The sequence below is a fragment of the Equus quagga genome, chromosome 13, assembly GCF_021613505.1.
Source record: "Equus quagga isolate Etosha38 chromosome 13, UCLA_HA_Equagga_1.0, whole genome shotgun sequence".
NCBI classification, from domain to species: Eukaryota; Metazoa; Chordata; class Mammalia; order Perissodactyla; family Equidae; genus Equus; species Equus quagga.
The window spans coordinates 45,960,243-45,975,383 of NC_060279.1; the positions used below are offsets into that span (position 1 = coordinate 45,960,243).

Consider the following 15,141-nt stretch of genomic DNA (forward strand, 5'->3'; position numbering starts at 1 on the left):
GTAAGATGGGATAACCATTCTTGCCTACCCCACTGGGCTGCTGTAGACATCCATCCAAGGAAGCAGATGGTGAGCAGCTGTGGCTGGGCCTGGGGGCCCCTGTGAGGGACACCTGAGAAGAGCAAACAGATGGAGTCTGGGTCTTCAGTCTGGAAAGAGTGTTGTGGAGAAGGGATAAATAGGGTCAAGGCTCGTGTCATAATGTCACTTCCCATTGAGGCCGGTTCTCAGACACAGGCCCCAGCCCCACGATGCAGACTTTCCTGGTGGTCACCGTGACATTGATGAGGGGAAGCAAAGCCCCACGGGGTGGTCTGGGCTGGAACAATAGTTCTGACAAGCCTAAGGGAAGCAGATGGCTCCACACCTGGGTGCTGGACCGTCTGAGCCCTCGGCCACCTCTGCCATGGCCGTCCCTGCCGTGGGCGAGGGCATCTTCCCCACAGCTACCCCAGTGCCCTCTCAGAGCCAGGGTTCTGGGAGGGAGGAACCAGGTGACTCTGCAGTCACTCTCCATTGTCCCCACTTCAACGGAATCTTCATCTGTGTGTGAGGCTCCTGCTTCCTGGTCTGGGGGGCCGAATCTGGAGGTGTCAGACACCTGGAAAACACTCACAGGGAAGAGACTCCCAGCCCTCTAAGGAGGCAGTGGAGAGGACCGGCGTTGGAATGAGATCTGGATTCAAGTCTTACCTTACCTAACGGCTGATGGTCATGGGAACCCAAGCCAGCCGGCCTCTGCACACACTATGAGATAGGAGTTCTTACATGGTGGCCTCCTCCTGTCCTTCTCGATGGCGTGGGCTGACCCCTCTGGGTCAGGCCCCATTAGTGCCGTGTGGGACTGTGGGTGGTGTGTGACGGGCAGCGTGAAGGTGGTGGTTTGGTGGAACGAAGCTTGCATGATCAGTGGGTGCTGGTCACTCACTCACCTCCCTTTGTCCTCGTTCAGAAAGTGTCCCCAGATGTAATTAGAGCCAGCTTCTGCCAGGAAGTGAGGGCACACAGCCGGGCCTGGTCACACAGTTGGGGAGAAACAACCCGACCAGCCCCAGTCAAGGCCAGTGTCAAGAAGCGGGAGGGAGCTGGAAGGGGCCCCTGTGGCCCCCCAGCTCAGTGCCCCCCGCTGCATCCTGCCTCTGCAGGGTCTTGGATTTGAAAAACACCAAAGGTCAGACGAGGCCTTGAGGAGGAACCCTTACCAGAACCATGTGCATTCTAAGGGGCACTAACAGGCCTCCAAGACTGAAAGGTGCGTTCCTAATGGTGGGGTGTCAGGAAAGGGAAGGGCTCTCCTAGGGGCCAGGCCCATTTCTTCGAATTTCATCCCAGTTGCAACTCTTTAGTAGGGTATTGGTTCTTAGTCCAGTGTGTCTCAGAGGGCACACTGCGATCGCCTGGGGAGTCACAGAAATTCTGGTCTCCCTGGTCTGGGGTGTGATCTGGGCATGAGCGTTTTAAAAGCTCTCCCTCCTGGTGACTCTAATGCTCAGCTAGGTTTGCAAAGCACCAGCTGTAAGGGCAGCATCATCACTTCCATTCCAGATGAGGAAACAGGCCTTGAGAGGTTGAGTAACTTTCTCAAGGTCACACAGCAAGTAGTGCCAGAGCAGGGTCCACACCCTCATCGCCAGGGCTGGGGGGGCATGGAACCCTTTAGAAAAGGGGTCATTCTGGCTGTTTCTCCCTCCCCCTAGCACAGTCCCCTGCATGCAGTAGCTGCTCAAGGATAGTTGGTGAACGGGGAAGATGGAGGGATCAGAGAGGGGCTGGGAAGCACAGCATGCAGAGGAGGATGCGGGTGTTTGGGGCTCCAGCCGCACCTCCAACACTTACCAGCTGGGCCTCAGGCTCCTTAGCCATCAAATGGAAGTAAGCATGGGTGCCCTGCCCATCTCGGAGGGGTGGAAGCACGTGCTGTGCCCTCGTGGGGGGCTGGCAAGGGGAGAGGGACCTGCCGGCGTGGACAGACATTCTGGTCTGGGGAAGTCACGCGAGCAAATCAGTGTCTGCGGCTCCTTGAGGCCAGCTGCTGGGGCCCTCTGCTTCCTGCAGCCTGGTGGCTGAAACCTTAGACTGATCCCAGAGCCAGACAGGCGGGCGGACGAGCGCATTCTTTCAAGGGAGGCCTCCTCCCTCTCTCGCGGGAGCAGGTCGGGAAGGGCAGGGCCTGCTCAGTCCTGACCGCAGGCTGGACTTCAGGCTGTGGGGCCCAGCAGGGCTTCCTGGGGACCTGGTGCGGGTGGGAAGGAAAGCCCCAAAGGCCATGGTCCGTGGCTGGAAGTGCTGAGGGAGGTGATGGGACAGGCTGATTCAAGAAGCCCCTAGGTCCCGGGGCTTCTAGCTCCACCTCTGGTTGTGGGCACTTCCATCCTGTTTCTGGGCAAATGCCTGCCTGTCCAGCCTCAGTTTCCCCAATGACTGCCACCAGCCTTGGAACCATACGTCAGAGGACCGGATCTTGAGCTGTGGGTAAGGCTGCTTTCAGTTTTCAAAAGCTATCAAGGACCACTTTACTGATCTGCATCCCCTAAATGAAGTGGCAGGTGGGTATGGCACACACATGGGCTCGCTTTGGACAGAGTGGCTGCAATGCTGGTCAACTTCTTTTAAAAAATGCGCTTTCGGGGCCAGCCCTGTGGTGTTCTGGTTGAGTTCAGCACGCTCTGCTTCAGCGGCCCAGGTTCATGGGTTCAGGTCTGCGGCGTGGACCTGCACCACTCATCAGCTGTGGCAGTGACTCGCAAATAAAGTGGAGGAAGATTGGCACAGATGTTAGGTCAGGGCTAATCTTCCTCAGGGGAAAAAAACAAAAAAAAAAATTGCTTTTGGCATACTCCCACAGGAACGGGGCTGGACATGGGCCTCACTATGCAGGAAGGTGGGAGATGGGAGGCAGCACCCTTCCACAGCCTCCCTCTGCCCAGCAGGCTGACAACCTAGACCAGGGTCATGGGCCCTCAATTCTGCTCACGGGGTAGGGGGAGGGGGGTCATCTTTGGTCCCATTCTGGCTGCCAAGTCACCTCTGAGGAGTCCGCCTTTTGGGGAGGTGAGACGGCCTGCTAGAATTCAATTCCTGACTCCCGGTACATTGGCTTTGAGAAGTGCAAGTCTCTCATCATCCTGTACGCAGCTCCTCCTGTACAAACGGGGACCTCGGGGAGAGCTGTGAGGGTCCAATGAAACAAAACTAGGCCTGAGCGCTCGGCGTCAGACCCCGCATCAGCTTTCCCACGTGTCCTGTGCCAGGCAGTGCTCTGCCGCCTTCCCGCGGGTTCCCTCTGACGTCGACATGGGGGGGGGGGAGGCAGGGGGCTCTCCTGGGCGTCCTGCCTGTTAAAGGAGCAAGGCACCCTCTAGGTCCCAGCTGGACTTCCCGGGCCCTGTTGAGGTCTGAGGAAGGTCTGGTCCGCACTCTCAGTGCGCCGGCAGGGACAGAGAAAAGCATTCAGCATCTAGAAGATGAGCTCTCAGACCCTGGAGCCAGAGAGACGCAGGTGATCTGTAAGCACGGCGCCCCGCAGGGCTGCTGGCAGAGCCATGGGGACGAGTCGCTGCTGGGCTCCGAGTCAGGCCCCGTCCCAGGCGTTCCCGGGCGAGCCCATCCACTGCTCAGCACCCCAGAGCAGGCCTGCTTCGCAGGGGAGGAGATGGGAGGTTGCAGGGAGGTCTAACTCTAAGCGAACAGGCCTGGTCTCTGCCCAGCTGGGGACCTGAGCAAAGACCTCCTCAGGGAAGGCTCGGGACACAGCCTCAGGAGGAAGTGGGGTGTGAGGAGGACAGCAGCAGGAGCAGCCTGCTGGAGGTGGGGCCGAGTGCTCCTCAGGCAGAGAGGAGAGGCTCACGTCACTCAGAACCCAGGGGCTTGTACACCATTTTCTCCCTGGGTGATCACTCCCAAAGTTCTGTTTGCACCCATCTCTGGGATCTTTCCAAAGGTACGATGAGCCGCCTCCATTTAACCTGCAAGTCTAAAGACAGTGATGCGTATTTTACTCAAGACTCTTGATTTTAAGGGACGTAAACACGACTTGAACCAGCTTCGGCAGAAAGGGAAAGCGTTACAATAATGGGGCATCTCCACATCTGGGGAAGGGTATGAGTGCGTCAGGTTTCCATGACAACAGGGACTAGAATTCACGCCACCAGGAATCTCGCTGTCATGCTTCCACTTCTCCCTGACCAGAGACCGGCTTCCCCCAGGGGAGAAAATGGCCTCTAACAGAACTTGGCATGACATTCCTTAGCTCCCACCACTAGATGGGAAAATCCCAAGGGGCGGCTCTGATTGGCCTAGCTTAGGCCACATGTCTGCCCCTGGCCAACTTGTGGGCAGGAAACCAGAGCACACTGCTTGCTTGGCCTGTGTGTTGGAGCCTTAAGGAGAAGGGAAAATGGAGTGTGCAAGGCAGACATCCCATCTGAGGTCTACCACAGCAGAGGAGTAGATTCCTGGGCTCGACTGCTGAAAACTCGATTTCTGAAGGTCTCACTGGCTGCCAGATGCCGCAGTCAAGAAGGCACTGTCCTCCAGGTCAATTGAGCAGACATTTATTGAGCACCTACTAAGTGCAAGGCCAGTGCTAGGTGCCACGGGAAATACAGAGAGTGAACAAAGACGGTCCCTGCCCGCGAGGAGCTCACAGTCTAGAGAGGGAGGTCAGACAGTACAGTCAGCTGCAGGACTCCAGCCAGAGCAGCGAGTGCTGAAAGCGAGACACAGTGCTGTGGGGCCACAGAACAACAAGGGGTTGCTTCTGGTTGGAAGCCTTGGGCAAGGGTACAAAGAGGACTCAGGCGGGGCCTTTGCAGGGGAAGCCATTTGAGAGAAAGGGCATTTCCAGCAGGAAGAGGTCCAGGCAGAGGCAGGAGCCCACAGGTAGCTGAGGACGCGTGTGTGGCCGCAGTGAGTGTGTGCAGGGCTGTACAAAGTGAGCAATCGAGCACGGCTGGGAGGTAGTCAGCCAAGGATGCTAAGCTCAGGGAGGGCTGAACTTGGTGCTCTGGTCAAGAGCCACCAAAGACCACTGAACAGGAAGAGGGGTGACCAGAAATGTGTTTTTGGAAGATAAACCTGGCAGTGCTGTGGTGTCTGGGGCGGAGCGGGGAAGAACCGTGAGGTGGGCTGACGCCCGCAGGGAGGCCATGAGAGCACAACTGGTGGGCCATGACGAGAAAGGGACATGGGGGGTTAGGGGATCTCGTAGCAGGGTGCCTGGGAAAGGACAGCAAGGAACAGACGCAGGGTGACGGTCTGGGGAGTTCATCTGAGGATGTCCCAGGGCTTCCAGGTAGAGCGAAAAACACACGCCTGAAGGGCAGGGCCAGAGGTGGGACTAGAAGTCACTGAGAGAGGGGACAGCTGGAGTTAGGAAAGAGTGATGATCCCTAAGGGTGAGTGCAGTTCCTCAAAATGTGGTCCTGGGGCCACCTGATGGGAATCATCTGTGGAACTGGCTAAGCTGCAGATTTCCAGGCTTTACCTGGGGGGTAGTGCGCAGTAATCTGCATTTTAGTAAGCACCACCCTCCCCGCCAAGCGTGCCGCGGCTGGTCCAAAGTTTAAAAACACCTGTCGAGAAAAAGAAGGGTGTTAAGGACTGGCCTTTGGGTAAAAGAAGGAGAAAAATGAAGACCATTTAGGAGAGACGGAAATCTCAGAAAATAGAGAAAATAAGGTCAACACGGTCAAATGCCATGGTCATTGAGTAGGGACACTAAGATTAAGGATGGAGAAAAGGCCTCTGAATTCGGCAATGGCGTGTCCCCGATGACTCCGTCTAGACTGTTTCCACACGGTGCAGTGGGCTCCACGTTTACGAACTGGGAGGTGAGGAGTGGGAAGGAGAGGGAGAGGGGCAACGGACAGAGGCGATTCTTAGGGGAAATGAGGTCACTTTATTTTAACCTAAAGGATCCGAAGTAAGTGGGGAATAACGGGGAGGTAGACAATGAAGAGATGGAGGGTGTCAAACGGCAGTTGGGAGATGAGAGGAGATAGCCCAGAGGCACAGGAGGGAAGGCCAGGCGAGAAGACGGAAGTGTTGGCGGAGAGGTGGAAGTGGGAAGGGATTCTCAAAGGAAGGCCCCATCTCAGAGGTGTGTGGGAGGCAGGCTGGGATCTGAGGGGAGAATGGTGCCAAGTCCCATCTTCAGTGGGCCCAGAGCCTGGGGCCATTTCCCACGGTTGGGGGAACGGGCAGAGGACTTGGGGCGTGGGGTGGCGACTGCTAAGAGCAGCACGGAGAACATGGGTTTCTATGTGTGCATCATATTTCACAAGTGCCACAAGTCCAAGTAAGCAAGAAGCCACCCCTTTTCTTACTGACCAAAAGCTGCAGCAGGCCTGAGTCCCGGGCCACACCAAGCCCCAGTTAAGCCTGCCAGACAATGCTGACCCGTCATCCAGGGTGGCTGAGATGCCCTCTTACTGTTTTCCTAGCTGGCAGCCTTGTAGAGTCTCAAACATGGGCTACTTGACAGAAAGGTCAAACACATCTGTCTTCTCCCAGAGGAGACAGCCTAGGGCCTGGGGAAGAACGAGGCTGGGAGTCACTCAGCAGGACCCCCTTGTTCTTTAACCCTGGACGACCTGAGCACCAGACCGCAGACTACTGAACAAAGGTGGCATCCTGTGCCGTCACCTACTTGACAAGGATGCCATGAAATACAGGATGCAGAGCCACTAGACATGGAAGCCTGAAGGAGCTAGGAAACGAGGAAGCGTGTTGCTGACACGCCCAAGGGGGGTTCGGAACTGACCATGGCAGGCAGACTATCTAGAAACATTTATGCAGCATCAACACTGAGCCTAGTGTGAAGGGAGGCTGAGGACAAGTGATGACAGCTTTTTTTTAATGGTTTGAAAACTGAGTTTTTGAATATTAAATTTAACTAAACTTGATGGATGTCAGAAAGAACTATGAATTACGTTTCATGTTATAATTTATCAAGGTAAGCAATTAATGCTTTTCTGTCCTCCTCCCACCTTAGTCTTCCACATCCTTCCTTCCCAGCCCTGAGGCAGAGGAAAGGGGCAGGCAGCCCTCAGAAACAACAGAACACAGAGGTTTACAAAATTCAAAGGGCAAGTCACTTCCAGAGAAAAATCCTGACCCCCAGGCCTAACCAGCTCCATGTGGCATGAGGGGAGGCTCAGCCTCTGTCCAGGAAGACCCGTGGCAAAGCCGCGGCAGTCAAGGTGCCCTCCTGGGTCCTTCTCTGAGACAGAGGAGAGATACTGGATTGGCAAGGCTGCTAGACCAAACCTTGACCCAGAAATTTAGAGTCACCGCGAGGCGGCCCCAGGCCTCACAGGTCTGCTGTGCTTTTAGAAACCACCAGTTTGGAAGCTGAGGGGGCTGTGACTGCAGTCACTTCTTGGCCCTCCTCAAGTCTTCGACCTCCATGGCCACAAGCTGGGTGACTCAGGCAACTTGCCCCAAAGCAACAGCTGACAACTAGTTCCACATTGGGATGCATCTTAAAGGCATCCAAGATGAAAACACGACTAAAGGGCAAGTCTAGCCACCTGGAGGACTCAGGCTTCATCCCGTGACGGATGTAGGGATCGAATACGCCTGGAGGGAGCATCCCAGGGGCCACCCAGCTCTGCTTGTGGCCAAGAAAGCCCGTCACCACGAAGAACAAATCAGCATGGCGTCCTGAGCAGCTGTTTCTGGGGGTCAGGAGACACAGGCCACAGGGCAGATGCGAGACTGACCGGGAGCAGCCTGGGGAGAGAACAGGTACAAGATACAGAGCCCTTTGGAGGCCCAGAGAACAGTGAAGATGCCAACAATTAATTACCCAGGAAAAGAACTTCACGGGCACGGAGCGTGGGCAACACTGAAAACACAATACTAAGATGTCAATGCTGAGGAGGACGCACAGGCAGGGGGCTGGGAGGGCACCGCAGAGACAGACACAGGAAAAACAAATACAGGGGCTCGGGGCCCCCACAGAAGCCACTAACGCTATTTATTGGGCCATTCTTGAGAACAGAAAGCCACTTTTTGGCAAAGTTGCAAAAACTTCACATGGGGAGTCTTCCAGGTTGTGGACACGAAATTACCATAATAACGGAGCTCTTCAATAAACTTCCTCACACTCCACTATTATCTTCAGAGGTTACAACGTGACTTCTAGAGTCAGGTCAGGTATGCGCGGCTTCGGCCTGGTGAGTGTGTCAGAGCACTGGACGAGGAGTCCGGCCCCTGCCTGGCCGCTCCACAGCTGTGGACTTGGGCATGTCCAGACAGCGAGCACCCTGACCCTCCGTTCCTCTTCTGTAGGGTGGGAACGGAAGCAGGGCTGGACTAGATGGGCTCTAAAGTTTCTTTTAGCCCTGATACTCTGTGAGTCGAAGTTGGCCCTGGTCACCGAGAATGACTAGCACAAGGTGCCATCTAGCGCCACAACTCATCCACTTCTACAAATGGCTCAAAGACCCACAGGAGCAGAACCCACACCTGCCAACGCTAAATCCAGGGTCAAGGGCAGAGGAGGCTGGGAGGGGTGGGCACACCTCATGTTAGTGGACGCGACATGGTCATCTCAAGAAAATATACTTTAAGAGGTCTTGCTTTCACTAAGAAAGCAACTCTTTTTTTATTTAGAAAGGCTAGTCATATCCATTTGTCAATATTTTCAGCTTTAAGGAAAATAGTTTAAAAAACATAAAAATGTAAATACACTCAAGAGTAACTGCTATTAAACAGTTCTGAACAGGCAGAAAATGTAGACTTTCCTTTTACAGAAAATGTTAAATCTGTAATAGCAGCATAATTTATATATAGAAAAAAGCTGGTTTTGAAAACCCAGATTTTTTTATACACAAAACACCTGTTCGTTTTTCCTCTATACACTACAACAGTATTTCCACTGGGAAATGGATTTCTTCACATTATGTCACTTCCTGCTGCCATGTGCAGACATGAGCCTGGGTGCGCTCTTGAGCCCTGGGCGCCAGCCCCCGACGGCCTTCAATCCAGCACCAGGGCAGAGAGCGCGTTCAGGTCTTTCATGTACGGATGGGCCACCAAGATCTGGTCGATCTTCAGTTTCTGCTCCGAGTCGGGGAAGATCTTCAGGAGGGCCTCCCTCAGCTCGTGGGTTTCCGCAGGAGACCTCTGTGCCGGCATGGGCAGATTCTGCTGGATACCGGGAAGGCTGGACAGAAGTGGGAAGCGGGGCTGCTGGGGAAGCCAGTGGCTGGGTGGGGTGCCCTGAATCCGGGCCGGAGGCTGGTGGCTGGTGCCGGCTGCCTGGGCACCAGGCGCTCGGAAGCTGGGGTCAAACACGCCCACATTTGGCAGGGCGTTGAGTAAGGGCTGCATGTCTCTGTGAACAGAAATGAGTCCTGGTGAGTTGGGTTATAAATGAAAAGGGAAACCTTTTTAAAATATCTGCTGCTAATTCAAGGCTCAAGACACTGTTTCCTGGCCTCTGAAGGCACGATATAAGACTACAGTGAAGGTAGGGATGGCAGCTGCCTACAGGGGACCAGGGGGACGCCATTGACAGCGTCTCCAGACTGGTGCCCCTACCGTGAGCTCTGCTGCTATGAGCACTGATCCCAGCCAGCTGTTTGGTTCTAACCCAGGGTATGCCAGAATCACCTGGGAGCTTTCAAAAGCTATGGATAACAGGGTCCTACTCTTTAGGAGATTCTGATTCTATGTAGACCCCTGGTTGACAGGGCTTAGAAAAAGGGAACCCTTTTGAGCAGACAGGCAGCCCCCACCGATTCACGTGTCCCCCACAAAGTCTGGGTAAGGCAGTGGCACTCACAGCTTGTATGCACATGGGTGTGAGTGTGTGTCTAGGGCATCTGTAGCATGAAAGAGCTTCCTACTGGACTCTGGCTTGCACTTGAGAACGGGGCTGGCTGAACACCTCCCAACTTCCAAAGCCCAACAAACTCCAAAAGTCAGTCCCTCTGTGAGGAGGGTTACTATTAACTTCTTAATCAATTAGTTAACAACTTTGTAAAGAGCCATTAGGTGAGCAGGCAGGACTACCTTGCTGCCAGGCTGCTGAAGGAGCCGGCGAACTCTCCTGCCATTAAGTCTGACCCACGGGCCTTGATACTTGCACACAGGCCTCAGGGCCGCAAGCCTGGCAGAAGACTTGCAAGCTAAGATGTTTGGGAGAAAAATGAGACGTACTGACATCCAGCAGGTGTTAAAGATAGTTGCCATTCTCTCGGTGTAGGTAGAGAAGCAGGATCTTTGGGAACTAAGTTCTCATCTGTGTAGTAAACCCCAAAGGCCCAAAAGAGAAACAATTCACAAGACCAAGGAGCTGAAGTGGTGCAGGTCTCCTCTGCAGAAGATACCTCCATGTGAAGCCCACTCACCGTCCCCAGAATCCAAACCTAGAACCCCCAACGGAGCCCCCCTTATAAATGGAAAAGATCAACTATCAAGTCTCACTGTCTTAAAAAGCTGGAGGCGCTGTGCATCTTCCTCTCAGTTTAGACTCAGCACACCCCTGGGCAAACATCTGCTGGAAATGCACATAAGTACAACTTAATTTTAAAAGAGGAAAAGTCTGCACTGGTCACATGACCTGCCAGCTAGGCAGATGGGACACTCGAGACAGCAAGGTCCATTACCAGAGAATTCTGAAAACAGAAACAGCCACCAGCAAAGCGTCTTTAAAGAAACAAAAAATCCAAACTACAACAAAAAAACCCCTAAACTATCAAATTAATTTGAGATAAATATGCAATTCTGGCTTCTCCATTCAGTGGCAGTAGAAAGTAATAGCCAGTTCCTCAGGCAGAGATTCCTGAACAGCAAATAAATTAAGATAAGAATAACATACTCAAAGCAGATGACTTCGGAAGATGGACATAAAAAGATATTCATACACAGCACGAGCCTGAGAGGCATTCCCCAGTAAGTGGCCACCAGCAGACTCTGCTTTGTCTTTTTAGACCTACAGAAAGTCTGGCTCCCCATCCTCTCCTAGGATTAAAACCAAAGGACTACAAATGAAGATCTGGTCTTTGGGGTGTTTGTGTGATTAGCAGCACTAAATCCAAAGCTTTTTAAAAAAATAAAATGCCATTTTTAGTCTTCAGAGATAGCACTTGCACTAAAGCACAGAGAACCTAACTGAAACAAACTTGTAAATACAAGACAATCTGAAAAAGGAAATACCTAGGGAAGACTTCCTTCCGAAGAAATTCTTCTAATCGAGGTCCACTTCTTCCCAGAGGATCATCAGGAACCATAAATATGTCCCCCACAAAGGTATACTGCAGCAACCTACAACACAGAGAGCAATCACAACGCCGGAGAGAATGGAGGAGAAATGCACGCAATTCCAGCACAGCACTGCCTGTAAATGACAAGACTGCTGAACTGGCCAAAGGGGAAACCATTTTAACTTGTCCTTTGAGCACAAACACAATAGAGTAAGAGACTTTTATTGGTTGGCTCTCACAGTTCTTATCAAGACTTTTAGACTTTTATCTGGGTTTAGGAAGCAGCTTCTTCTCCTAATACAACTTTCGATACGTGTAACTTTGAAAAACAAGATTCAAAGACTGTCAGCCTAGGACACAACAGGTGCTCACTAAAGGTTTAGTTTTTAAATAAATGTGTCCATAGGCAAACCCACTGAAGATTCCTTTAAAAAAGATAATATGCTATATGAAGCAAGGAAATCTGAGGTCAGGTGAGCACGATTCGTCAAGTCTGGGGAAAATGTGAGGGGGGAAAAAAAAGAAAAAAAGAAAAAGTCCAAGTGCCTGTGTTTGTTGTCCAGATCTCGGTTTCTGCCTTGTTTTGTGAATTCTGAAAACAATGGGTTGCTACGTGAACTTGAATCTTGACTGCATTTAAACCATCCATGTGTACAGACGAGTGTCCAATAAATACTGACAATGAGCCCAGGGCAAAGGGCCAACAGAAACATGTCGTAGAAGATTAATGGCTTGTTAACTGTGTTCAGAAGGTCAGAGACCAACTCTCAGCTCAGCTATCAACAGCGGCTTTTAACAGCATACGGGTCAAAAGCACATGGTAATGAACTCTCCCTTGGGCATTTACTGCAAAGAATCATTTTCTAAAATCCTCTAATGACTTAGTAAAATATAAATATCAGACAAGGGGCAACAGAGAGAAATATCTAGTCATGCTAGTTATAAACTAGTTATACTAGTTACATACAGCCTTGAGGTATGCTCACTTATGTTTTAGATTTGTGGCACATATGACTCCTCCCTGGCACCTCCGCAGATTACTGCTTTTGGTTTTAAGTAACAGGTCAGATGACGCTTGTTAACAAGCAGCCCTGGAAGTCGTCGTGTTCACTGATTTTAAGGCAGTTAGACACACTCAGAGTTTCATTACAAATAAAACCTTACAGTGGTGAATGCTAAACTCTTGACTTTACTGTTATTTTGAATGATATTCAAACATGTTTTCAATATAGATGATTAAACTATGATGGTATAATGCTCAAGAAAGGCACGGGATGTAAGACGCAGAAATACCTTTGTCCCTCCCGAGAAGTGAAAACCCAATCACCGTACTGATTTCGGTCTTATCCTCTTACTGGAATCATGGCTGTCATTTTTTTTTTTATTAACCTAACCTTCATATTTCATAGTTGAGTAAAGTAGGGAGGCCTGATAATCCGCCAAAGTCTCCATCAGCATCAGGGCAAGGCCAAGTTAGGAGGCCATTTCTGCTCCATTACTCAGTTAACAGAGTTCACTGTGCCACAAAGAGGTGCCTCCTGCTCCTGCCAGGGAACACTGACCTCTTAGAAGACACCTGTGGGCATCACAGTACACCCACATGTCACCTGCTGGCTTTGCTGCTTTGTGCTGGGTCCCCCTGCTTACCTGAAGGGGCCAGCCATCCTGCAGACGGGGAGCACAGTCTTATGGTACTTTGGCCCCTATATTGCTTCCAAGGTCAACAAAACAAACAAGTGCAAACAAAACCAGACAATAGACAACAACAACAAACATTTTTGACCAAAGACAAAGAAGAGAACACTACCTTTTTGTAATAATTTCTCTCCAAGAGACCGACTCGGTCACAAATTCTCTGAAGTTATCATTTGTTACAATTATGCCACCAGTTTTGTCCGCCAAGTGCAGTAGAAACCTACGGCGATGGGAGAGAGGTTGAGACGGGAGAGCAGGCAGCCCTGGCTCACAGGAAACAAAAGGGTCGCCTCTCCACGGGAAGAGCACTCAAGAATTTAACCGAGGCCCGCAGGCAGAAACGTTAAGCCCCTGTCAACTGAAGATCAATCTGAAAAGTTGAATATTTCTGAAATTACTAGTATGAGTATAGATGAAAGTCTGGTTTTCATACGACCTATACTATTTTTTCAATGATCTCAACCATAATTTATACATTTTTCTGGAGAAGCTGCATGATCAATAGTGGGGCTGAGATAACTCATGAGGATAGAGCAGAGGATGAATGAGAGTGGCCAGCCTGTGGGACCTGCTCAATTTCCGTTGCTAAGCGACAGGACTCTGGGTCTAAGACGAGCCGCTGGATACAGTGAATCCTGCCATGCTCTTTGTAATTCACAGGTTCACATTTTCTGCTCTGCCTTAAGAACACACATCTAGAACTGTCATTCTGTTTAGCCCAAGTTCTCGATTCACTCCAATCCAAGTTATGAAAAGAAATGTGGTGACAAAAAAGGGTAAGAATTAAATATCAAGAATTCTATTTCACTGCTGAAGGTTATTCACGTTCAAACCCTCTTAATGAGAAATTTGTGAGGATAACGTGAATTTTATCCCACAGGATGACTACATTTGTCTAAGGCAATGTCGACAAAGATGATAAAACAATAAATTAAGAGAATCACTGGAGTTAAAGGTGCAAACAACTACGTTTACTAGTAGTGAGTACTTGAGGGGATTAAAAAAACAAGCCCCATTAGTTTCAGAGATCCTAAGAAACCTTGGAAAGTAAATATAATTTAGCACTTTGGATTTATTAATATTTTACAAATTATTTCTAACTGGCATAAACTTTAAGTAGTGATGTCTACCCAGAGGTATTAACAAAAATAGGTAGTAAGGCTTCAGAGTGCATGCACTAGTCAGGACACATATTCATGTCTGCTAACAACTCAGCCATATAAATTAGGCAAAAGCTTAGTCTGCATACTTGTGTGTGCATTCACATTCTGCTGATATGAGAATGAAGCCAGAGTGTCAGAGGATCTGAAGGATCCTCATGAACCCAGAGGCCCAGTCTGCCTATCCTCCTGAGCACTCCTGGGTCCCCACCCAGTAGCACCCCCACCCAGAGCTGGAGCAAGAGGGTCCCCTCCCCCCGAGTCTCCAGCGCCTTCTCACGCAGGCCCTGCCCCAGCGTGCTGTTCTCCCTTCCTCTCGCTGTTCTTTCAAGTCACCTCTGATTCTCCCCATCTGATCTGGTCTCTCACACCAGCCTGGTGACGGGCAAGGGCCTGTCAATGAGAAGGCCCTTGGCACTTTTCACTGAAAGAATGTCTGCTGTCATCACAAGTCCCCTGCCCCTGAAAGCCCCTCTTTTCATCTCTCACCCATCCATCATTCACTAGCTTGGGTTAGAAGCTAAGCATTGTCTTCAGTGTCAGGGAGCATTGTGGTGGAACACTGAGGCAAAACCACCAGGGTGCTGTAAGTGTCACAGGCCAGAATAAAACCAAGAGGGTGAACGCAGGAGAGCGAAGGACAAGCGGCCACCACTTAGGTTCTCAGATACTTACTTGTAGGCTCACTACTACTGACTTCTTCCCACAAGAGGAGGGCTGAAAATTAGTTTTAATGCCACTGGTCATGCTTGGAACCTTCTCTTATTCAACCACAGCAAAACTACCCTCTATTACTTATTTGTGTGCCTTCTCCCCTAGATCAAAACTCCTTAGGGCAGGAAGTGTGCCTGAATCACCTGTGTTCCCAGAGCCTGGCTCTACACCCTGCACTTGTTTGGCGCTCAGTAAAGGTTTTAGTAAAAAATTTAAAAGGTACAGATTAAAGCTTGTTGTCTCAGATGCACTAGCACCTGCTTTCTGAGCAACATGCCAACCTAAGAAATACAGCTTATTCCTATCACACCAAGGTCAGCTGAGACCATCTTCTATTATGCGGAAGAAATACTGAG

General features: G+C 50.9%; 1 protein-coding gene across 1 annotated transcript in view; it reads right to left on the reverse strand.

Annotated features, from left to right (window-relative positions):
* Window positions 1–4,537: 4,537 nt before the first annotated feature.
* The window catches only part of N4BP1 (NEDD4 binding protein 1), a 47,172-nt gene continuing 36,568 nt past the window's right edge, over window positions 4,538–15,141 (reverse strand). Inside the window, exons 5-7 of the mRNA XM_046681527.1 lie at window positions 13,024–13,131; window positions 11,170–11,277; window positions 4,538–9,343 (exon numbers count right to left, since the gene is read on the reverse strand). Of these exons, the coding sequence (XP_046537483.1) occupies window positions 8,986–9,343; window positions 11,170–11,277; window positions 13,024–13,131 (574 nt within the window). The 3' untranslated portion in view covers window positions 4,538–8,985. The remainder of the gene's footprint in view (window positions 9,344–11,169; window positions 11,278–13,023; window positions 13,132–15,141) is intronic.